The sequence below is a fragment of the Crinia signifera genome, chromosome 1 (assembly GCF_055691185.1).
Source record: "Crinia signifera chromosome 1, ASM5569118v1, whole genome shotgun sequence".
NCBI classification, from domain to species: Eukaryota; Metazoa; Chordata; class Amphibia; order Anura; family Myobatrachidae; genus Crinia; species Crinia signifera.
In genome coordinates, this window is record NC_139217.1 from 126,160,933 (window position 1) to 126,186,743 (window position 25,811).

At 41.9% G+C, this 25,811-nt stretch overlaps 1 protein-coding gene across 1 annotated transcript; it reads right to left on the bottom strand.

The window, feature by feature from the left end:
- Nucleotides 1–856: 856 nt before the first annotated feature.
- On the bottom strand, nt 857–25,811 carry USP38 (ubiquitin specific peptidase 38). Its single transcript, XM_083173183.1, has 11 exons — nt 25,595–25,811; nt 20,821–21,525; nt 19,851–19,986; nt 13,391–13,520; nt 8,864–8,965; nt 8,136–8,294; nt 6,299–6,492; nt 5,188–5,281; nt 4,988–5,094; nt 2,911–4,207; nt 857–1,929 (listed from the first exon to the last, which is right to left on the bottom strand). Exons 2-11 carry the CDS (start codon nt 21,500–21,502, stop codon nt 1,768–1,770), a joined length of 3,063 nt encoding a protein of 1,020 aa, XP_083029309.1. The 5' UTR covers nt 21,503–21,525; nt 25,595–25,811; the 3' UTR covers nt 857–1,767.

Below are 25,811 nucleotides of genomic sequence, written 5' to 3' on the forward strand. Positions count from 1 at the left end.
GTTCTGCTGAATTGCAACTTGTCTCGTCTTATCAGCAGTTTAAGTTTGAAAAGGGCCAGGGGACTCATGTGGAAACCAGAAACACAGAGTACCAGATACATGTTCAGCACACAACACATTAACCTGTGTGTCTTTCTGGGTACTTATGTATTATCTGGGTACTTATGTATTATCTGGGCTCCCATGTTAAATGCACCCCATATTTTCATACCCCTACTATCCAACTATGCATGGAGTTGATTTTATATAGTGTGGCGAGCACAGCTAGCCCCGCGGTCTCATGAGAAAAACGGGAGCCCAGATGTTACATAAGTACCTCTTTCTGTACTACGAAAAAAACAAATAACCTATGAAAACTATGAATCAATCTGACATTTGGTATGATGTTGTTTAAAAGATGGTACCACACAAAAGTAATACCAACTTTCTTATTGATCGACCCATGTACATTACAAATGTATGCTGAATATCCATGTGGATTCCTTTTTTGGTTTTTATCCCTAATACAATACAATGCATGCAGACTAAAAGACAACTTTTACCCTCCACCACAAAGTACAGTCTGCTGTAATGGGGTATCAAATGCTAATCATGGAGTTATTCTAGCTGAAGTCTTGAAACACTGACGAATTGCTCTGAGCCTTGGAGTATGATAAAGTGGGGAGAGATAATGTACCAGCCAATGAGCTCCTAACTACCATGTTATAGGTAGGGTTAGAAAAATTATCCAATACAAGCAATCTAGTCTATTGTAATAAAGTGACCAGAGAGTGCATGGTTCCATTCAACCATGGCACTGGATCCAGTGTAACAGCAGCAAAAAAACAAAATAATGCAATTTTGCATTTGGACAAACAAAAAGTCCAACAGGGTTGTATTAATAAATTACCTTAACAAAAAAAAAAAACACAAAAATAAAATAAAAATCAGGTTATACTTCCTGTAACCAGTAAAATTCAAATCAGTCCTTCCTAAAAAGAATCATTATAATAGACCACCAGCACCATTTATGGAACCACTGCTTTACTCCAGCAATAAAATTACTTTAAGCTGCAATTCTTAATATTGACAATGTAGAATACATATCACACTCGACAATCCAAAGGGATCTCATTTTGATTTACAGTACTGCAAGGCACATACATAACTTTCCCTCACTTACACAGCAGATATACTCCCTGAAGTAGAATTTTTAAAAATTCAGAATAAAATTTAGAAATACTATAAAGTTAGCATTTTTCTGGATTAAAAGAAACTGAAGATCATGCAATTTTCTTAAAAATGATTTCATAGATTCATATATACACATTCTCTGTTGCTTATATGATATTTTTTAGTGAAGAAAATTACCCTGAACTGGAACAAAATGCAGACAATTATTGCTTTCGGCATAGGGTGCACCATAAAGCTTCAATATTTCAGTAAAATGTAACACAAAAAGCAAAAATGTGTTTCAAGTAATACTATATTCATTTCTGGCCAAATTTGTAGCACTGTGTAGGAAAAAAATTAAAAATAACAGCGTCTCTTTTCTTAGTAAATACTAAGTAGACAAAGACTCAATGCATATTCATATAAATGTACATTATGTTTGTAAATAAATGTGAGGAGCTGCCCATTTGTTGCATGGATATTTTCAGCCAAATGTGATTGGTCACAGTCAGAGACTGCGCTACAGTCAAATTGGCCAGTGTGGTTTCCTCGTCAGTGCATACTGGACATTGCTTTAAATCAGACAAACGCAATGTAGCAGTTATTTTCCCTTATTCAAAATACAAGTCTGCCAATGGTGCTGAAACCTCCGTCTCCACCGCCTCCACTGGGACCACAGCTTCCCGGAGGGTCGTTGTCATCAAAACCATTAGGCCGGAAAGAGCAGTTAGTGGAAGCAGCTTGTAGGGCACGGGCACGCGCATTGAGTTCTTGTTCCTGGGGAAAAGCAAAATTTAGCAATTACCAAGCATGAAAATCTATGGTAAGCTTTCATGGCATAGTCAGCCAGAGTAGGAAGTACAGGATTACATTCATTTGCTGTCCTCATTTTGGAAGATAGTGTGTGACAGCTGCGACACATGCATGTTAACAGTGTAAGAGCTATACTTTTCTGGCACTCCTCTCTAAGTTGATTCAATGAAAAGCACTAGTCCTATTGCTTTTGATCCCAGTATCACACTAGAATTCTCTAAAGTCTGTCCCACCTCCTATACATGTGTAGGCAAGCACCACAGCCCGTCCAATGACTCCAACTGCTCAGAAGATGGGTCAGATCATGCCAGAGAGGACCAGCGGGGGCCAACAGAAGCGGGGTATTATAGGGAGAGGCAGAGCAGCACTCAACTAGAGGTGCCTATGTCGGATTCCTTCACTAGTTTGTTAACAACTACCCTTTTCATGCACCATAAACATTTTTACCAGTTATTTAAGTAGCACACATATACTAAGCAGTGCTTTACAGAGTATATGTGATGAATTCTCTGCTTCAGTGACCTTTACACTTTGTGTTCCCTACCACATGTACACCAGAGTTGATTGTATGTCTAAGTACAATTAGTCTACCAGAAGTGACTGAGTGTGGGAAAAACCCCTGCAAACACATAAGCACATAAACTCCATGAAGACAGGGTCTCTGGGGAAAATGTAATAAGCTAGATAAAGAGGTTGGTACTTTATCACCAGCCAACCAGCTCATAACAGCCATTGTTTAAACCCAGCCTGTAACTGGGCAGCTATGGGGCTTATTGGCCAGTGACAAAGTACCAGCCACTTAATCACTTGCCAACCTAAATAAAGGGTGACCTGGATGGACCAACTGGTTAATGTGCAGTATTAAAAGTTATAGTTCATTGATAGCAGCAACCTTTTGTGCAGGTAAAATAATGTGACCTGTCAGACAGTAAATGTGTGCGTTACCTGTAAGTAGAGCTTATTATCTTTTGTAATAGCATCCATGAGCTCCTTCTGAAGTGGGGGTTCTCCATTTACCCAGAGTCCATTGGGTGAGTTATATTGCACATTATCCAGATCACCACAGCTGTGCTTCTTATAGATCAGCACATAAGCAGTGTCCTTTGGAAAGCGACTGGTAATATTTAAAACGGATTGAAATGATGTAAAAGTAACTCTACTGTCATTAAACAGAAACCATTCTTTCGACATGTCATTGCACTGGGCACCATTTCCGACAACAGAGCTGGAGCTTTCCCTGCCAACTAAAGAGGGTTTCTCAGGTTGAGCACATTGTGGTGAGCTGGTGACATTCCTGGCGTATGAATAATAATGTCCACTTTCTGAAGAGGTACCAGAATGTACCACAATGGAGCTTAAAACATAAGGTACAAGTTGTGTGCAGCTAAGATCTTCAATACTAGATGGTTTCAGTTTTTTAGCCAAGTTCTCACTGACATCAGGTACATCGTTCTCTGGAGTCCAATCTCTCGGAGAAGCGACAGAGGTAGTTCTCTCTACTGGTAGTTCCAAGACCAGTGGGATAGACACGTTATCAAGAATTTTACGCCTCACATGACATTTGGGATCATATGAAAACCTTAAAAGAGTTAAAATGAGGTATTCTGGCTCTTCCATTATTTGCATAGTTTTTTCGGCATTTTGGAGGGAAGCACACTTTTCACAATGATACCGATTATCTCCATCAAGGATCTCTGGTGCTAAGAAGTAATTTAATAAGTCTGTGACGGACAGAGGTCTTTCCCGCCCACCATTTCTGCAGGAATCCTTACCAGACTCTGCCGTACTTTCACAGGCAGGTTTGTCCAAAGCGCAGTTACTGCTAGACTGAATATCATGTACAGCAGCATCATTCTCAGGTAACGAGGGGATAATTACACTCACACCATCATTCGAAGGTGCTACATCAATCTCAATACAATCGTCATCTTTGTCCTTGGAGCAACAGATCATGTTATGCACAGGTCTATCAGCTGATGGACAGAAAGCTAGGGAAAGGTCTGTGAAGGCTTCCATCTTCTGTGAGGTGCTTCTGCAGTTTAGACAACAAATGCTAGTCTGAAGCTTTCCTCCAAACATGCTTTCTATTAAGGTTTTGTCTTCCTGCCCCCATCCCGTGTTTTGCTCCGGGGAAAGGACGTCTGCACCTGAAGATGAGGAAGGCTGCACTGCGCCATCAGTGATCATAGCCTCAGTACTTTTTGGTGACAGAGCTTTCAAGGTCTTCTCTTCTTCATGCAATCTAACAAAGGGAAAGGTAAACGGATTACCAATCATTTATAACAACAGCACAACGGAGGGTTCTAGGAAATGTTATACAATAAAGTGGAACTAAATGAATCCTATATTAAGGAAATACCTTTCACCAGCAATTTTCCTTCACTTTAGTTATAAACTGAAGAGAACCATGGCAGCACTTTTTGCCTTTATGTAAACAATGGTCTTTATTTACTATCACCTTCTGCTTCCTTCACATTTATAGAACAGACCCTTTCCTCATTAAGGGGGGTATTCAATCTCCCGCAGCCATCTACCTACATGGGAGATGGCAGTGGGGCCCAATTCAATGCAGTCTTCCCCGACAGCATTGAACAGGGGATCTCAACACAACGAGCCCAACTGTTTGTGAAGTGGCCGGGAAATAACCAGCTCCCCGCTGTAGCTCGCCTCCACGCCCCCTTCTCGTCCCGCTGCAGGCGGGACATTGAATCCCGCCTCCAAATTCTCGGTCGAACAGACAGAGAATGGGACAGGGTCACAGCTGTCAGGCTAGCTCGACAGCTGTGACCCAAGATTGAATATCCCCCTAAGAGTTGCAAATATTCTAATACTTTACTCAACAAGAACATTTAAATTTTGTTCAACATCGGACACACAATAGACAATATAGTGCAATATCATTTATGTAGGATCATTTAACCAGTAGTGGCATGTAATCCATTCAGGTGTCTGTGATTAAGTAACTTTCCAGGCATTATATTACTGGCAAATTAAATAAAAAAAAGTCTAAGTTCCACTATACCTGTCTAAAAGAAATCGAAGATACTCTGAGCAGTCTTGCTGAGATCGTGGTGTAAACCAAGGTGGCCTAGAAGCCTCAAAGAAATTCTGAGGTGCATATGCTTCCCGCTGTAACAAAAATAATCAGATAAAGCATTAACATCCTGTTTTAAGCTCCAGCAAACTGTATATGCTACAGCTTTATTTTAATGAGTGATGTACCTGAGTGTGAGCCAAGAAAGCAAAAAGGTGTTGGAGTGTCTTCATCAATGAGTGGCAGCCATTTAAAGTCAGTGACAGTACTTGTCTCCTAAAACTGAAAATAGATCACTGTCATATGTACTTGTTGGTGCACGTGTACAATGGACTACAACTTCATAGCAGCTGATGACATGGTACTTGGGTTCCAAGATCTAATAAATAGACAATCTCCTAAACATTAATCTAATAATGCAAGTTAAAAAGTACAGGCATCATTGTTCCCTTTGCTTTATTTGGATAGATCTAGCCATAAGTAAGCAATTTAGTGGAACAATCTAATGTATTCCATTTAATGATGATAATAGTAAATAACAAAAACAATAATAACATACAATATAAATCAGTCATTTTATTTTAAATAGATTACTAAACACATCAGAGCCCATCCATTACGGGGGGGGGGGGTACAAAGGTGGGTGAAGGACGTCAGTTAACCAATTTTTGCAGCACCCACCAAACTTTATGGCATTGGGATCTCTCTTGAAGTGTTTGCTACTCCATAGAGTAATGAGCACTTTTGAGAGAATAGGGGAGCGAATCGACTGGACAAAGGATGAGGTCGGGCTGGTGTTACCAGTATTTATAAGATGTGGCAATGAAAATTGCCCTCCAATTGAATTACCCCCTTATATTCTTTCAAATATAAGCCAGCTGTAATGGCCTTGACATGGAAATGGCCCCAATAATTATCTTATTCAAAGTGTTACAGATTAAGGGCCAGATTCTGTAAGCATTAAAAGTGATAAAATGGAGAGTGATAAACAGCCAGCCAATGAGCTCCTACCTGCCATGTCACAGACTGTTTGAAAAATGTCAGACAGGAGCTGATTGGCTGGCTGTTTCTCACTCTCCATTTTATCACTTTTGAAGCTTAGTGCATCTGGCCGTAAACATTTCAAGTGTAATATTGATATGGTCCATCACTAAAGCATAAAAGACCCCTTTTGCATGATATAAATGCTACAGACATTTTATCACAAGTGCTAGAAAACTCATTAATATGGCAATTTGCATCCTTTGCCCAAAATTGAATCCCCCTCTTAGGAATCAGTAGATAAATTCTTAAACTTACTCTGTAGCCATAAAAAGTGCTTGCAAGACACTATTCATGTAGCATGTATTTCCTAGGTTAATCAGCCCAGTTTTTCCAGTTTCTGATTTTCCTGACAACCTGGGCAAACATGATGCCAAAGCATTGGATTGAGATGTCCAGGCACTTTGGTTTAATACAAGTTTAACTTTCTCTTCAGGGGGTTTGGGCAAGTCCTACACAAAAAATAAAAAATATTAAAGTTACTAAATTTGTCCCTTTACATTTATCAATTACATCACACAAATCTTGAAATTATACAAAAGGTGTGTACACAGGTTGCAATGTAGCAGATACCAATATTGATTCCGTATCAGTGACTGCCGAGACCCGGCAGGGAGGGAGGAATGGCGCGGGGGAGAGTAGGGACTATGTTGAATTGAGCAGCATGACCCTCCTTTCGGTCTAGCACAGTGATTCTCAACCTCAGTCCCTCAAATACCCCAAACAGTTTACGTCTTCTGGGTCACCCGACAGCTGCACTCATTAATCACTGACACATTTTAAAAGATCCACAGGTGGTGCTAATTATTGCACTTCTGATTCTGTGTGGAGACATGGAAAACATGCACTGTCGACAGTACAGGTCGAGTATCCCGTATCCGAATATCCGTTATCCGAATTATTCCGAAATACGGACATTCCAGAAAGTGAAAAAAAATTTTTTTTTTGCTAAAAACTCACTGGGGACATATGTAACAGCATCACTGGGGACATGATATGTAACTGGCACTATATATGTGCAAGACAATGATTGCTTGGCATTCAAATTCAGTGCTGAGATAGTACACACATTTTGTTTCACGTTTTGAAACCTTGTTTTTTGAACAATTAAAATATGTTTGTGTGTATTTTATGTGGTAATAAAATATATTTGTGTGTATATTATGTGTTTATACAGCATAAATGCAAGATACTTCAAAATACATCATTGAAATATTAAAATATTCCGAAATACGGAATAATCCGTTATCCAAAATTCTCCTGGTCCCGAGCATTTTGGATACGGGATACTCAACCTGTACTTGGGGAACGAGCTTGAGAACCAATGATCTAGCAGAAATAAACTTGCCTGCACCACCTGTTTCTGCTTTCAATCCCAAAACCACAGAGCGAGGATGGAACGCAGCTAACATTGTGCGATTCTGACTTTCTATTTGATTTTGACTATTAAGTAAAAATCGAATAGAAAGTTAGCACGAATCGCACAGTGTGTACACAGCATTACTTCAAACTACTTCGAAAAAAATAATGTGCACCAGGACATCTCTATCGCATCTGCCACATAACAGGCTGGTTTTGCAAAGGTGCAATAATTCATTTTAAATGAATCCTTTGATTTACTCCTGCCTGCTATGACTGCAAAGCTGGAGCTATTAATGTGGATTATATTTTTATTATATACAATATAAAAATGTAGCAAAACATAACAATTTCAGCTTAAATAAAACAACCATTCAGGCTTTGCATATAATAAGCTGTTCTAATATACAGACCAGCAGGTAAAACCCTTCTATCAGGTGAGATTGTTCTGTGTTCCATCACACATTACCTATCTACATGCCCTTCTAATGCCCCTGCAACCTCTCCGTGAGCCCCGTTCATGTGGTCAGACCTTCCTAGATGTACCTTTTGGGCCATCAGAACTCCCGACCCCGGGTGGGACTGACCCCCCCAAAAAACCAGGATGGTCATGTGTAAATAGGGACAGTTGGGAGGCATGTCCGACATACAGATAATGATTGCAAAAGCGTGATGGAATCATACTGCTCAATTCATGGAAACATGTAGGTAATTGTGATAAATAGAGACCTTTTACCTTAAGCGCTTCCAAAATAGGCTCATAAAGGTCTGGAAATCCAGAATAATGATAGATCATACAGTGCATCAGTTCCGAAAACTGGATGAGGAACGTTGTGCTGGATGGGAGACCGTCACTTTTAAAAGAATGAACCAGGTTAACAACATGGGGAACAATCTAATGAAAAAGAAGAAAGCAATGAGTCACAAAGAAAAATGAATCCTGAACAAAATAACTTTATATTATTTGAAAAATAAATAAATGGTGACTTTAAAAATAGTCATGTGCGGGTTACATGTTGTGATTGAAATATGACAATGTAATGTACGGTGGGAATTGTAACTGCAGCTTGCTGCTCGCAACAATGCCTTGCTATGGTCGGCTTTCTCAGGACCAAAGTCATGCAGACCGGATTAGTGCAGCACTGATAAAAGCCAAAATGTATGAGCATGTATTACTACCAGACATGAAGGCAATGCTGGTGCTCCGGCTATAAAGCAGAGGGGAATAATGAGCACAAGATCATGGAAAGCAAGAAGACTGGAGTCCCATTTACTGCTGGTATTGAAATAATGACCTTATTTTCTTTACACCTAAAGAAATGGTGTGTTCTTTGATGGAGGTTTTTCAACCTAGTTTAGTTTGAATTAAAAATATGCCTCAAAATAAGACATTTACCAATACAAATGAAATGTGACATTGACAGCTTAAAATGAAATTAGGAACACATAAAGCAAATGGCTTACCATGTGGAAAGCCTCTGGAGAATGTTGAAAGCTAAGCAACATGTGCGAGAGGACAGCCAAAGCCCCAGGCCTTACCAGCGGAAACCAGAGTCTATTGAACACCTGAAAGAGGGAGACAGTAAAATGTAAAAAAAAAAAAAAAAAAAAAAGTGAAACGTACCATAACTAAAATGATCAAAAATTGTTTATCATGAAAAACATACACCCCACCCCCAGTTCTAGTTGGGCTGTTTAATGCAAAAGGACACGAGATGTACATGGACACACCTGTACAGATAGCTTAATGCTATCAAATTTATCTCTAGGCAGAGTTTGACCTCTCCCCTCTCATTACCTAAATTAATTCTTTCTCCAGGGCTACCCTATGGTGCTCCATGCATCTCATGATCAAACAGACCCTCAGCCTACAATCTTTTCACACCTTTCTTAAAATCCAATGTATCGCTCTTTCCTATTACACCACTCCAAGGCCATTCCTGCTGTATTATTTGGTGATGTACCATTGCTCCTATGGTGTACCTTTGCCTCATTCTTTTATATTGCAAACCATCACAAGAAAGACCTACAGTATTACATCTTATGTCTGCAGCATAATAAATACAGGCATTGTAGAAGAGTGGGAGCGAATTTAAAGTGGCATTATTACATAGTTATAGTTTGAAGGAGGCAGAACATATATTAATTTGGTGTTGTCATATTACTTGTTACACTTGTATTTTGTACCCCACATCTCAGTATGCTTTTTTTTGTACTAATGTATTTATTAATAGGGTGACTTTTATGGCTGATATATTTTGGTGATGCCATTGTCTGAACATGGCACCATATAAAAACTTGGTTAGTAGATTTTCAGAATATTGGTGGTTTAATTTGTGTCTGCGTTTCTGAGATATGGGACATAACGTTTCCTACAATTTATCACCATTGTGCTCTGGAAACCGTGACTGTTGGTGAGCTTTCCATGTGACCTGCAGGATGGCCTGGAAACTGTGACAGTTATTTGCAACCACCCACTACACAGGGATTCCTTTCACAATTAGGCTCCTAAAGGTGTAAAATGTTCCCTCCAGCTAGTATATTTGTACCCCAATTATCACTGAATAGAAATAAACATATTAAGACATTCTGTAAAGTAAGGATGGCCACAATTAGCAAGTTTTTATGACTTTCCACTGATGACTGGTTTTCAAATGATGGCAGGTCAGGGGTGTGGTATGGGCCTCCGACAGTGGTGGTCCCGATAGTCTGAATACCGACTGCCGGTGCTCTGGGGCGAGTGCAAAGAAGCCCCTTGCGAACTCGCTACGCTGTGGGCCTGGTAGCTCGCTACAGGTTATATTCTCCCTCTATGGGGGTCGTGGACCCCCACAAGGGAGAATAGCCCCTGTGAGTCGGGATCCCTCCCTGTTGGAGCACCGGCAGTCGGAATCCCGACTGTCAGATAGTCATCCGACACCCAAGGTCAGATGGTGGACTGGAGGAAGTAAGCCAAGTGTGCACAGCTCTTTCCAGCATACTACAGGGCAGGATTCCTTAACCCCACCTTCCTCCACCACTGCTGCTATCTACACTATAATATTCACCTATAGCTTGACAGTTTAAAGCTATGGTTTCCTACCATCAATAGAATAACCTACTGTATCCTTATGCACCTTACAAAGAAGTCATCCCAGGAAGCAGGTAACTGCTAATTATGGATTTAAATGGGCCCAAAGATGGCAAATACACCTATGCAAGTAACTTTCTATTTAATTACATATGCACCACTTCAGTGTTACGGGTTATTTGTACAGTTGCTGTCACTCAGATTGAGGTGGTCAGGGATATTTTAGGATGAGAATGTGGGTTCTCTAATGCACAGATAAAAATAATGGTTTGTCTTCAAGATACATTTGCAATCAGGCAGTCCTTATAGGATAGGTGAGGTCCTCACTTCTGGGATTCCCAGTATGTCACTGATGATGTACCCTGCGCACATAGTTAGCAACATCCCAACAGCCCTACATGTAGGGCCGAAGGAAGACGTCACTAGCAAGGGCCATGTTGCCAGTTGCAGCATGGTTGGTACTCCGGTACTGCCAGCATTGGCAACTGTGTATGCACTTGTCAATGCCGGCTCCCTTCGCAGGCAATGTCGCTGGGTACATACATCGTGTAGTGTGTACCCAAGCTTTGTGTTTGAGTTCTCATGGTGATACAAAAATTGGATGGTTTTCATATTTTTATGTAAAATTCCATAGAAATGTGGACTGCTAATTGAACCCCGATCTCCTGAAACGGTCTATACATATGACAACATTTCTAACATCAAAAGTCAAGTTTTGCCTGTCATTGCACACTTCAGATTGGGTAAGAGCTCTATATGCAGGATCCTGCAAATAGAAAGTTTCCAGTAACTGGATAAGCTCAGGTCTTGCTCTATTACATGGATGGGGAACCTTCGACCCTCCAGCTGTTGTTGAACTACCATCCCAGCATTCCCTGTTACAGTTTTGATATTTGGTCATGCTAAAACTACTGCAGGGCATGCTGGGATGTGTAGTTCACCAACAGCTGGAGGGCTAAAGGTTCCCCATCTCTGCTCTATTAGGAAAGTGTACAACAGGGCTGTCTACACATCCCAGCATGCTCTGCCAAATATTTTCTATTAGAGAGTGCTAAAACTGTGGCAGAACATGCTGGGATGTGTAGTTCCCCAATACATGGAGGGCTTTACGTTTGACACAGCTGAAATACATCTGTCCAACAAACACCTTCTGGTTAACCCATTGAGTGCCAATGTTGCGGTCAAAATTTCAGCTAAAAAGGCCAGCGTTGCTCATAGCAACCGTTCTTTTAATATAAATAAATACAAATACAGCCAAGTCATTTCATTGAAGTTTAAATATTGCACCCAAAAAAATCAAAACAGTCGTGTGGCGCTGGCATTTTTAGCGGATATTCTGAGGATCTGTCTAAGCAACTTTGGCACTCAAAAGGGTAAAGAACCACACCATATTACCCATTATATTGGTTTATTTGCACCCTACAAAAACATGCTAGACCTATATATGGAGACAAAACAAACAGTTGTAGTTAAGTAGATCAAAGTCAATTATTGAAAAGTATAGAGGTTGAACAAGTCAGACTTACACAACTTCTAAAACACACGGCAGGTAGCTGCACTATAACAGACACCTGACGTGTGGGCCTTTATGCTTGTTTTGTCATTACAAATAGTGACACAGCACAAAAAAAAGGGGGGGGGGGGGTGTAAGGTGGAGTAGATTTCAGGTTATGTCCTATACAAGAACTTGTTATTCCTATGACACAGAAAGTGGTTAGGGGTTACACAGGTTGCATACCAATTAGCCGGTCCAAGCTAATTATAACTTATACTGTCACACACCGTAAAATCCATAAGACACAATATACATTAACTACACCAGCTGCTTTCTGTCACTACTGTAAGGCTAACATGAGTGCATGTGTGCCAGATTGCTGGGAGTGTTGCTCACACAAATACACACACTCGTAGCTTACCAAAACATACATTTATACATATGTTTATATAGATCACACATATACAAATTTATATTTAGCAAAGTTACAGCAAAAAGGAAAGATAAAACAGGACAGAGTATTTAAGGTTACATGTTTATATTAAGTCGTTATTTTTCTTCTTTTTAAGAGTGATTTTTCCCCAAGGGTCAACATGTCCTTATTGCGCTACGAGTTAGCAGGTGTTTTGTTTTAGGACCCAAGAAAAAGCTAGTTCCCCATTAAGGGGCAAGTTCAATTAGCTGCAAGGTTCTATAGGGGTGACTGTATGAATGCCGACACACATTAGGTCGCCACATGGAAAAGGTCAACAGAGTCAGAAGGCAATGGGAAGGTCGACAGTCAAAAAGGGCGAAATTAGTTTTTCATGTTTTCTGTCCCGGATTTCGATTTAAGTCGACATGGACACCGTGGGCTAGCCATGATTCGGGAAGGGTGCCTCACTGCCCTTGGCACACTATTATATTCTCATTCCACGCCCTAGCGGATAGTAGGGTGTGTACCGCCTGTCGGCACAAAACAAAACAAACGTGAAAAACCCATGTTGACCTTTTGACTAACGACCTTCTCATTGTCAACCTAACGCTTAGGTTGTATTTCCGACCTCGGTTATGTGTCAACCTAAGCCCTTTGGTGGTCTACCTAATGTATGTCGACCTTCATAGTGTCAACCTAGCGACCGTGTCCCGTTCTATCATAACAGTGCAAACTAATACTCAGTAATGTTGGCATTTCTGGACAACCGCGTTCCAATAACCTCATACTCCATGAACATCGTAGTGCTTCCAAGAATGGTTTTCATTCTCTTTGTGCTAGGAGTGTGCTTGTGCATTTATCCTTATTTCTAGAGAACACAGATCTCAATAGCAGTTGACTGTGTCCTAATAAACAATATGTATACCTGTTTTAAAGGCATGATATTAAAACGGTTAAAAAACACAGAATTTTAAGGCTGAAATCATACAGTAGAAGTCATTATTTACGTACCAACTCAATTTTCAGCAATGTGACATCGATGAGAATAGTAAATTTCTGGACTGCAGCCAGTCCCTTCAGCAGGGCAATCACCCATGTCTCCACATGCTGTGCTAGAGGCCAGGAAAGCCAGTCAATCATCCTGAAAGAGGGGACAATATGTTCTTAACATAGTGTTTCTCTAGGCTCAAGAGATTCAATAACGCTAATTAGAGGCTGAGTCAAATGATATGTGTACTAATGAGCCAGGCTGGTTTGTAAACATCACCCTGTGATACCAAAAGATGGGTATGCCGTCTCAGTACACAGTCAACTGCCTATTAGTTTTCATGTAGATAAACCATTTTCAACTCTGTGTGGTCACTGTAGGAGTAACAGTCACTAGAAACAATGCAATACAAATAATCGAAAGACTAATATATGATGTCCATTTCATATGAGAAACAAAACACTAATATTAAAGGACAGGTCAAGCTGGGCGACAACTGGCAAATTTTAATCATTTTAGCCAAAATAGTGTTTTTAACTAAACTAAAAAAAACAAACAAACAAAAAAACTTATGTTTTAGATGTCAAAATGTTTACATTATTGAAAATGTCAAATTATTATTTGAGTGCATTTACTGTGCCCATAAGCGAAACAAAATGTATGAATATTTTTATTATAATGAAAAAGATTGTTGCGAAAAAGAAAAAACCATAGTATTCACAGAAATTGGGAAAAAAAATTCTGATTCAGTGCTACTGAAATCCAGCTCATGCTTTAAGGATTCTCTTAATCAGGTAGAGGTGACATAAAATAGCACATTGTACAGTATCTGCAGCTCCATAAGGGCTAATAAAGACTTTCACACTAATGTATTTGCAAATAAAAACTCTACATTTAGGGGGTTATTCTGGTTTACTCGCAAATGGACAAAACCCATATGCACTGCAGGTGGGGCAGATGTAACTTGTGCAGAGAGTTACATTTGGGTGGGGTGTGTACATCGAACTGATATCTATAGTGCAGTGTAAAAGCAAAGCAGCCAGTATTTACCCTGCACAGAAACCGAACTCTCTCTGCACATGTTACATCAGCCCCAAATGCAGTGAACATGGTTTTGTATCATGGTTTGCAAACATGATACTTCGAGTGCAAATCGCGAGTGTTTTTAGAACCTGCGATATACTGCATGCATTAACTGCCATTACAGCCCATCAGATAAATCATATGGTACAGGGGTATGTAGTAAGATCAATTGCACGCCAGTTGTCATGACTTGATAAATCACATGAGATATAGCTTATGTGCAATAAGCACCCAAGTACAAAATTGGACCTGCAGGACTCCCGGTAAGCTGTCATGGAGTTCAAAGGAAATCGGATGCCGGTTGAAGGCTCAGATAAGTCACGCTAGTGTATGGGCAACTTTTAAGCTGGCCATACACTACTGCGACTTCTCTCCTTGGAGTAGTCACCAGCAATTCCTCCTTGAGCCGCCTGGAACCTTCCTGGGTGGCAGGATCGCATGCAATATATATTGCATGTGGTCCATTTGCAGGCAATAGATTGTATTCAATCGCAGTCAAGCAACAGCTTTCAAGTCCAATAAGATATAGTACTGAGCAGACAAATGGTCATTTCAGTATATGCATCATATCTTCTTTAAGGCAAAAGACCTAAGGAGCCCGTATGGAGTATCAAATACAATGTGCTATATTTGTAAAGTTAAAAAATTACCAATATATGCATTGCGATAGACTTACAGCAGAGAGTAATCCTTGGTTTCGTCTAGTGATGAGCGGGTCCGGATCTCCGAGATCCGGATCCGCACGGACGTCCTGAATCCGAATCCGGATCCAGGACGTCCGCGGACTCCCGCGCAGGCCCGGAGCCGAAATCGAGGCCCGACGTCACATTGGTGACGTCGGATTCTCGCGAGATCCGGATTACATAAAAGCCGGGACCCGCCGCCGCCATCTTCATTCTGTGGGGCGACGCAGAGCAGGCAGCAGTGCTGCCAGAGAGGGGGGTTTTATTTATTGCTCCGTGAGGGGGGTTTGCTGGAGCGTTGTGTGTGTCACTGTGCTGCTTGCTGCTAAAGAGCTGCAAGTACAGAGGGGGTTTAATCATTTTTATTGTGCTGCTGGAGAGTGATTTTTTTTTCTATATTGCTGTAGCCTGCTCATCTGTAATTTGTGTCACTGCTGCTGCTACAGAATACTACAGACAGAGGGGGGTTTATTGTACTGCCGCAGAGGGGGTTTTCTTTCTATATTGCTATAGCCTGCTCATCTCTAATTGTGTCACTGCTGCTGCTAGCCTGCTACAGAATACTACAGACAGAGGGGGGTTTAATAATTTTTATTGTGCTGCCAGAGAGGGTTTTTGTGCTGCCTGGCTACCTGTTATATGGTTGTAAACACCTACCAGGCAGTCACCTCTGTTGTTGCCAGTGCCACTACCTTGTACCTACCTCTCAGAGTATATAAAAAAATAAATAAAAAAAAAATTAAAAATATATAAAAATATAAAAAAAAATAATTAAGTTGTTGTTGTTGCTGACACCACTGGCTGCCGTTAGATATCGCAGACTCAGTAATTAAATTTTTAACTGTGGTTTGCTGACGCCACTTGTTGTGTTACCTACCAGTGTATCCACTTTTGTATCTTGCTGCTGTTGTCACTGGCTAGTGACAACAACCAGCTGATATCTGGGTATCCAGTTTGCTGCCACCGCTGCCGTTACATATATCGCAGTAAATAACTCCGGTTTGCTGACGCCACTTGTTGTGTTACCTACCAGTGTAACTATCCACAAAATAAATATTGTATCTTGCTGCTGTTGTCACTGGCTAGTGACAACCAGCTGATATCTGGGTATCCAGTTTGCTGCCACCGCTGCCGTTACATATATCGCAGTAAATAACTCCGGTTTGCTGACGCCACTTGTTGTGTTACCTACCAGTGTAACTATCCACAAAATAAATATTGTATCTTGCTGCTGTTGTCACTGGCTAGTGACAACCAGCTGATATCTGGGTATCCAGTTTGCTGCCACCGCTGCCGTTACATATATCGCAGTAAATAACTCCGGTTTGCTGACGCCACTTGTTGTGTTACCTACCAGTGTAACTATCCACAAAATAAATATTGTATCTTGCTGCTGTTGTCACTGGCTAGTGACAACCAGCTGATATCTGGGTATCCAGTTTGCTGCCACCGCTGCCGTTACATATATCGCAGTAAATAACTCCGGTTTGCTGACGCCACTTGTTGTGTTACCTACCAGTGTAACTATCCACAAAATAAATATTGTATCTTGCTGCTGTTGTCACTGGCTAGTGACAACCAGCTGATATCTGGGTATCCAGTTTGCTGCCACCGCTGCCGTTACATATATCGCAGTAAATAACTCCGGTTTGCTGACGCCACTTGTTGTGTTACCTACCAGTGTAACTATCCACAAAATAAATATTGTATCTTGCTGCTGTTGTCACTGGCTAGTGACAACCAGCTGATATCTGGGTATCCAGTTTGCTGCCACCGCTGCCGTTACATATATCGCAGTAAATAACTCCGGTTTGCTGACGCCACTTGTTGTGTTACCTACCAGTGTAACTATCCACAAAATAAATATTGTATCTTGCTGCTGTTGTCACTGGCTATATATAGTCCACTGGTGCTGCACTGCTGCCTGCACTGAATCTGCCAGTCTGGTGGTCTGTGGTCTGGGGCTCACAGCCTAATAAATAATAATGCCCTATATCTTATCTAGTTACCTGTGTGGTCTGGGGCTTACTGGCTAATAAATAATTAAATATTGCCTGCCTAATAAATAATTAAATACTGCCGTATATCTCTACCTTTGTGATCTGGGGCTCACTGGCTATACTGCCGTATATACCGTCTGGTCTGGGGCTCACTGGCTAATAAATAATTAAATACTGCCGTATATCTCTACCTTTGTGGTCTGGGGCTCACTGGCTATACTGACGTATGTACCGTCTGGTCTGGGGCTCACTGCCTAATAAATAATTAAATACTGCCGTATATCTCTACCTTTGTGGTCTGGGGCTCACTGCCTAATACTGATGTATCTGTATAACTGCCTGCTGGTGCATACCCACTGACATATATTAATTGCACTCCAGTGGCGCTGTTCTGTGACATAACTCCGCTGCAGTGCCACTCTTACATGAGCCACGTGTTTGGGCCGCACACTTGTGTGGCTTAGCATAGTTATCCAGCTACCTCGGTGCAACCTTTTGTCCTAAAAACAATATTGTAAGGTGTGAGCTGTTCAGAATAGACTGTAAATGAGTGGAAATGAATGTTATTGAGGTTAATATAGCGTAGGAGCAAAAAAAACACCCAAATTCTGCGATTTTAGCCGTTTTTATGCTTTTTAACAAAAAAATCAGAACCCAAAACCCAAAAAATCCAAACACAAAACACTTAGGAGGTGTTTTGCCAAAACCCATTAGAACCCAAAACCTCAAGGTAATCAGAACCCAAAACCCAAAACCTGAAAAGTGGCCGGTGCACATCTCTAGTTTCGTCTGCAGGTTAGAGAAGCTCTCTACGGTCATTAGACCCCAAGATGCTTGGTTTCATTCATTTGCTCAATGCGGCCCTATTCTTTTACAATAATCAAAGTATATAGACAAGACTATGCAGAGAAAAGGCTGGTATAAGCATCACATTGTATTAATGTCTCTTGAGCCTCTGCAGCAGGTGATGATGACTGGTGGTGATGTTATAAAATGCAAGGTAAATGGCTGTGAAATCCAGGGAATCCTCACTTCTTAATGCAAAACGCATAGTGGACGTATGTTGGGGAGAGAGACAGTAATGACTCACAATCCAAGACTAAAAAGGTCAACTTGTGACAAGAGTGAAATGCCTGCCGGCGTCAAGATATAACTAAAGACCTGCCCAGATATAAGGACTACAGAAAAGAAGGATGAGAGCGATTATGTGCCTTATGTTACCAACAGCTCAGTCTACATTAGTGAATTTCACAGGACCAACAAGTGAGGTGCAAACTGCACCTGGGTGTTACCCTGCCAGGAGGTGATACCAAAATGGCTGTTCCTCCACAGTGACAGGGAGCAGTTTTGCGACGTGTCACTAAAGAGGAGTTAACAGTGCAGCCAGTGTCCAGAGACAAACAGGCATCTCTGGGAATGCTGGGCTCCCCCTGGAGTGAATAACATGGGCTACCCACGAGACCACAACCCTCCCAAACTTTCCAACCACTCATATGACAGGCCTATTTGTGGCTTCTTTTGATGATGAATTGTAGATCCGTTGGAAAGGATGAAAAATTTGATGGGGAAGACAACGTCATCTATGCTACTGTGACTTATGATCCCGTCTGGCCAGTCACTATCGTGACAAAAGATAAAGTCATCTCTGAAACCACCTTATCCTCCGGATGTTCGATACTACATTAGCGACTATGTAGATAAAGGTCATCTTTGATACCATAACTTATGATTTGGTCATCCAATTAACCATTGGTAATGAAAATATCTCATAAAAAGCCAGAAAAACTAACTTATTAAGTGGCTTTGGGCTAAGTTTGGCAAAACACAAAAGAAAAAATATCTTGGATTTTGATAAGTGACTTATGATCCTTTAATCCAATGCATCATTGGAGATGATAATGATAACGTAATCTCCAAAAACAGACTCATTAAAGTAGCTTTGTGCCAAGCTTTGCAAAACATCAAAGAGCACCACAAAAGTACAGGCTATCCTGGATTTTGAGGCCACAAAAGAAAAGAATAAAGAGAAAATTGCTAACAAGAAGTGAGGAAAAAGTAATCTTAAAGACTGAAGTAGACACAAACAGAAAGCCATCACTGTCTATGGCTTTGCCACCTGTTGCCTAACATTATAGAAGAAATTAATAAAATGCTTGAGGACTGATAAAACAGGTGGTTTCAATGAGACAATAAAACACCACATACACAAAAAAAATAGCAATAATAAAAAGTATTCACGGTACTGCTGATTACTGGTCGCATAGTAGTTATAAACCTAACAACTGATCTACAGAACTTGGGTACATTTTAAAGTGTTATTTTCCTATTGTTGAATACTCCTTTTACACCCAAATCCCGGATCCGACCCGGCATTTGGAACACGGATCCAAGCCAGGTCGGATCCGGGATTTGCACCGTTTATACTGCGGTGCCTACCGACGACATCATCTCCAAGCGCCGGGACTGCCGATCGCCGCACCCCGCACTGGGGGAGAGCCCAGCACTAAGGTAAGCTGCTGGACTTCCCCCAGCCCCCATTGCGAGGTGAATGGATGCCGCACACTGGCATCCGTTCGGGTCAGGATCAGTTGGTCACCAGCAAGTTGTTAGACAGTCATTAGGTCGACATGGGTCTAGTTCGACAGCGAAAAAAAAAATATTTTTTTTACCCTTACAATAGCAATTAGTACAATTTATAGATTAGAGTTCGGCTGTACCTGCAGAGAGCCCGGGTCATGCTTGCATCTTTCACATTAGGATCAGTGGTCAAACTTCTGATGAGAACAGTAATCATCTGTAGGGGAATGTGCTGCACAAGGCTTGCCAGGGCTACTGACGGTTCAAATGAAGCATCTGAAATACAGTTAATTCCTTTATACACACACTCATCTACGTGTTAAGTGACCTGCCTAGTCTAACAATTTAAACAGTGAGTAGTATGGGTGTGAGTAGTATGGGTCTGACTCTGCGGATAAGTTATATTATCATGTCAGACAAATAAGCTGCAAAAAAGAAAACAATATTTCTCAGGTGCTTCTGCGCTCAACAAGAGTTTGTCTGGCACCGAACAGTGTCGTTACACTAGCAGTCATATGGGGCCTGATGAATTAAGCTTCAAAACATGATAACATGATAAACAACCAGCTCCTGTCTGACATTTGCCAAACACAGCCTGTAACATGACAGTTAGGAGCTGATTGTCTGTTTATCACTCTATTTTATAACTTTTTGAAGCTTAGTGCATCTGGCCCATGGTCATAGAAGAAACAGGATCATCACATTGTGAGAAGTCAAGTGTAAATCTAATTTCCATAATGACGCTCTACAGATTTCTCAAATATAATTATATTTAAACCCCTTTCTTGCCTCTTTTCTTGTGCAAATGACCAACCTCTGTGCACGATAGCAGCTAATTGCCATTTTTAAATGAAATAATTCAAACACATGCTATGTCTCATCAATTCCAGCCCGGTACCAGTGGCAGCGCAGCAACCTCTTTTGGAAGCAAGCATGCCCACACTTCCTGAACAAATATGTATTTGGGTATATAAATAATAGCCGGGGGATACAAGGACAGTAGGTTGAAATTTTAAAAACAATTAGGCATACATATGTAAAAATATTGTCACTTAGCAAATAGCACATGTATTATTTTATCTTATTTATAACGTCCAAACACACACTAACCTGTGGAAGAAATAATTGCAAACACCTCCTGCAGCGATGGAAGTAAAGTGCATGGCTCAGCCTTCCAGATATTCTGTAGCAAGCTACTAACTTTGGTGACTTGAGAAACATATTCCCGGAGCTCCTTTTCTTGTGTGGAAATACACTGGAAATGTCCAATGGTCCTGACAAGCTGCTGGCAAAACGCCACGGACATTTTACCTTTGGGCACACATTGTACAAAGTCACTTAGTAGCTCACTCAGTCTAGCACATAATAAGGGCTCCGGTCTTTCACACACTAGTCTCAGGACTTCCACTTGCAGCACAGCAAAAATGTCCAGGACAGACGGACAGCTCATAATCAACTTGAGTCCACTGTGAATGTAGTCAATAATTGCTACATCTTTGCGTTCTACAGATCTGTACCCTTCCTGTAAAAGGGTCAGGACAAAGTTTCTGTTGAAAAAGTTCTCAAACTCGGTGCGATGATATCTTGCATAGGCTTCTAAAACTTGAACCCCGACTTGCTTCTGAAAGTAGTCCTCGCCTTCCAAAATGAAGCGTGTGGTCAGGCTAAACATAGCTTTGCATTGCTCCTCATTGATAGAGTTCTCCGCAGACTCAACAACCTTTTTCACAATAACTTTTTTCAGATTTAATGGATGGGTAGAGGTTACCAAGCCTTCCAATATCTTGTCCATTTTGACAGAAGTAAGCCTTGCATCTATTAAAGAATAAGACAATTTAGAAAGCATCCAACAAAAGCAGAAGATTTTCACAGAACTGTACCAGTAAGCAGAAGGTAACAAATGTTATTGCAATTAATATAAAGCACTTTTTGAATATGAGCTGATTACTGGTGTAATTAAATTAATCATGAAATTAAAACTACCTCTATACAACATAATATAGTCTAAGCCAGTGGTTCCCAAACTGGGAGCCAGGGGTTGGTGGACCAGGACCAAATCAAGGGGCCCATAAGCAAGTGATAAAAATCATTGCATACGATAAATGGCGCACCAGCCAATCAGCTCCCAATTGTCGTTTTCATGACTGTTAGGGGCTGAATGGTAATGACCCAATGGAGCACGCATTGTTAATAATATAGTAGATACAAAATATTGTTACAATTGATCTTATAGTGTGCACCCAAGTTAAGCTATCCATTGTTTTAAAACCAGTCAAGCCTAAACTTCGCCACCCAAATATGCTTATGGAAAGCTTGGACCAAGTTTAAATAGAACAATCACACTAGACATCACTCAGAAAATACAATTCATAGGTCCGGATTCAAAATGTTTAATTGCGCCCAAACTACCATCTAAAGTGAAGGGAGATTGCAGGGCAATATCCAAATAGGCTTTTTACTCCTGCTCATTAAGGTCAGGATTAGCCAACCTAAATGGGCACGACGCGAAAAGTTCTGTTTGCGTACACAAATGGGTGCCTTTTCCTGCATTTCAGTTCACCAACCCAGGGGGAGGGTGTGATCTGAAATGACCGCGCTGGCAACCATAAACCCTGAATGAAGATACATTTGAATAGCTACAGTGGGCACCCTGTATTTATTGCCGACATGTAATCATTTGAACCCGCCACATAGACAGTAACTGGCTATAATTTAGTACAAGCACAACACACATATTAAACATGGGATGCTGTCAATATGCCGGCAGTCGGAATCTCAATGTACGAAATACCGACACCGGCATCCCGACCGCCGCAATGCCAGCACTTTGGAAGGGAGAATAAAATAGTGTGCCGAGTGCCCCCCCCCTTGTCGGGTTTCTGACCGCCAGCATTTCATACCGAATCCTTAAACATTCCCAGATGTATGCAATTGTCCAGCCACTTTTTGGGTGTAGTATAGGGCTCCGACAGTCAGTATCCCGACTGCCGATACTCCGACAGGGGGGGGAGCCCTTTGCGGGCTCGCCGCGCTGCAGGCCCGGTGTCTCACTATGCTCGCCACAGGTTATATTCTCCCTCTATGGAGGAGGAATAGCCCCTGTGTATCGGGATAACCCCCTGTCGGAGCATCAGCAATCAGGATCCCCACTATCGGAACCTCATCCGGCACCCAGGTATTTATGGTGGCTATCTCCAGATGGTTTTAGCCCATAGTAGCTTTTGAACTACTCCATCATGAATTTTACTGGAGAGGGATACTACTGTACATATTTCTCATCATTGCCCTTGCTACTACATGTGCAGGCCGATGTCTGTGTATGAGCATTACGCCCACAGTGTTGGAATGCCAAAAGCATAGGTGATAGAGATACGATGATACCTACAAGCAATAATTTACACTAGCTTATTACAATTGTGAACAATAGCTTTACGTCTCAATCAATATGTGATAACTTCACAACTTAAACCCCTTTCACACAGCGTCTAAAATCCAGATTGCAGCTTGGTTTAAAAAGATTAACCCGGGTCCATCGACTTGGGAATCTAACCTGGCTAGCGACCCACGGAGAACCTAGATGACCTAGGGCAGTGCGTCCTGTTCACTGCATAGGGAGAGCTGCATGCCCCACTATTTAGTTGCCAAGTGATAGCAGAGGTAAGCCTATATCTCAGGTCCAGTCTGGTGTAAATGGGGTTGAAACACTTTCAGTGCCACAGGACAATTTCAGGGCATTTTATAAGCATTCTGACTATATCACTTATGCCCCTTTCCCACTGCAGCCTTAAAACGGTATTTTGCCGATTTTTGAGGGCAAAATACCGTTTAAGGCTGCAGTGGGAAAGCGCCAGAGTTGAAATACCGTTTAAAGTTAAACGGTATTTCAACCCGTTTCCAAAGCAGAGTTTTACATGGTAATTTACCGTTTAAGAGGCAATGGGAATGCATCTTAAACGGTAGAGATGATGGCTGATTTTTTCAGCCATTATCTCCGTGTGTGTACGCTGCCGGGCTGAAAGATTAACCACTTTCAGCCCGGCGGTACGCCCCGCTGCCGCCGCCCCCCCCCCCCCCCCGGCGTTTATACTCACTTGTCCACGCTGCGTCCGGCTGGCTGCTGCTGCGGCTGGATGACGCTGGTCCGGCCACATGCCCCGCCTCCCTCCGTCCTGCTCCACACGGAGCAGCACTGGCCACCAATGTTTTTTTTTGTAAGCCAGTAATATATAGATTGCTGGCACATGCCAGCAATCTATATATTTCTGGAACCACTGGGCACCAATGTAAAACGTAAGCCAGTAATATATAGATTGCTGGCACATGCCAGCAATCTATATATTTCTGGAACCACTGGGCACCAATGATTTAGTTATTAGGCAGTAATATATACATAGCTGGCACTGGCCAGCAATGTATATATTACTGTCCACCATGGGTTAAATTGAGCCGACATATAGCACAAATGTCGATGGCTGCGGGATTTGTACGCACCACTGGCCCCTCCCCCACCTTTTATTATGTGAAAACAACTGTGGGTGTGCACCTTTTTATCCCTGAAAAGCCCATTAAAGTCACAGGCACTCATTTGTGTTGTAAAAACGTTTTGAAGAGCTAAAACGTTTTACCTGCAATGGGAATGGTACTTAAATGGCATTTAAAACTGTAATCTGCTGCAGTGGGAATGCTAAATACCATTTAAGATCACCTGTAACTTAAAACGGGTCTGCAGTGGGAAAGCAGCATTAGAAAATGGCCCATCTGTGTAGTGGTAGCAGTACTTTGTTTATAAGGCACCACAAAGTGTCCGCAGTGCCGTACATAGCAAACAAACAAATTACAAGGTAACGTATAGGGTGTGTTGATAAAATACAGCATAAATAGGGGTATAGCTGGTAGAACTAAAATCAGCATCAGTTCTGAAGTAGGTGTTGGAAGTTGTCGAGGAGACTGAAGATGAAGTAGAGGAAGGGAAGAACAGGGCAGGAGCACTGGTGAGGTAAAGAGGTAGGGTGAGTACATGAGGAAGGAGGGCCCTACTCCTAAGAGTTAACAGGAGGCGGGGGTCATACAGATGCGTGTCGCTATCGTCCGTCGATTAATTTCTAGCATGCTGGATAAATCTAGTTAACCACCGGTAAGAGCCAGTGTCCTCTACGAAGAACACTGGCCCTGACAGATCACCCAGTGCTGACCCACAAAATCTATGTTTCTCAGATCACTCTGCAGTGTCAACCCCTTTAGTTGTAAAAGGGTTATTAGAGGGTCACACACAAAAAAAAAAAACACATCTTCTGCAAATTAAATTGTCTGATGCCGCACCTAGCTATGTAATAATCTTGGACCACCTGTCCTGTGAATGACATGCAATGGGACAAGCCATGGCAAGGCAGAGTAAGGTAAGCAAAGGTAGGATGTGCTGGGCACTGGTTCATTATACTGGTGTAATATACCATCACTACCTATCTACCCTCCAGTAGTATTCCCAGCCACAGCAATACACAACAGTGCGATATCACACAGCTTGCATTCGTAGATTACACCAGCACAATCTACAGCCAATACATCAATGACTGGTTCATATTATACATATTACATACTGGGAATAAAAATGATACTGCTGATGATAATGGAGGAGCAGATGAAAGCACAGCAGCGGAATAGTGCCATCTGCAGCGCGCTTCCCGGTGGGCACTGTGCTATTGTGCAGTGTGTGTGGGGGCGATATACAGGTGCCAGGCTGTGCTATGGCAGCCCGGCACTTAGAACAATCACCACCATGACCGAGTGCCCCGGGGCTCCAGCCTCGAGAGGGTGAGTCAGTGATTCCGCCTCTGTTCAGCTACATCTCCGGCCCGTTATTACCCTCCCTGACCCGTACACTCACCTGTCGATGCCGCGACGCTGCTGAGTACTCCGCACACACTGCAGGCCGGCAAAGCACCGTATAAATCCGCGTAACTACTGCTTGTAATCGCCGCTGTCCCCAGTTCCCAGGTACAGCGGCGCCATGTTGTTCCCTACGAGCCGGGTCTGGCGGGTGGAGCGATCTCTGTCGCTGAGTGATTGGTGTGTGACCCGTGACGTCACCGGCGACCTCCCTC

What these genes read in the sequence shown, in the direction of transcription:
- USP38 (XM_083173183.1), bottom strand. Translation starts at nt 21,502, where the DNA reads ATGGACAAGATATTGGAAGGCTTGGTAACCTCTACCCATCCATTAAAT. An exon ending in GCACTTTTTATGGCTACAGA is followed by an intron (nt 5,282 to 6,298) that starts GTAAGTTTAAGA and finishes ATCTATTTTCAG; the next exon opens with TTTTAGGAGACAAGTACTGT. An exon ending in CTTTCTTGGCTCACACTCAG is followed by an intron (nt 5,095 to 5,187) that starts GTACATCACTCA and finishes TTTTTGTTACAG; the next exon opens with CGGGAAGCATATGCACCTCA.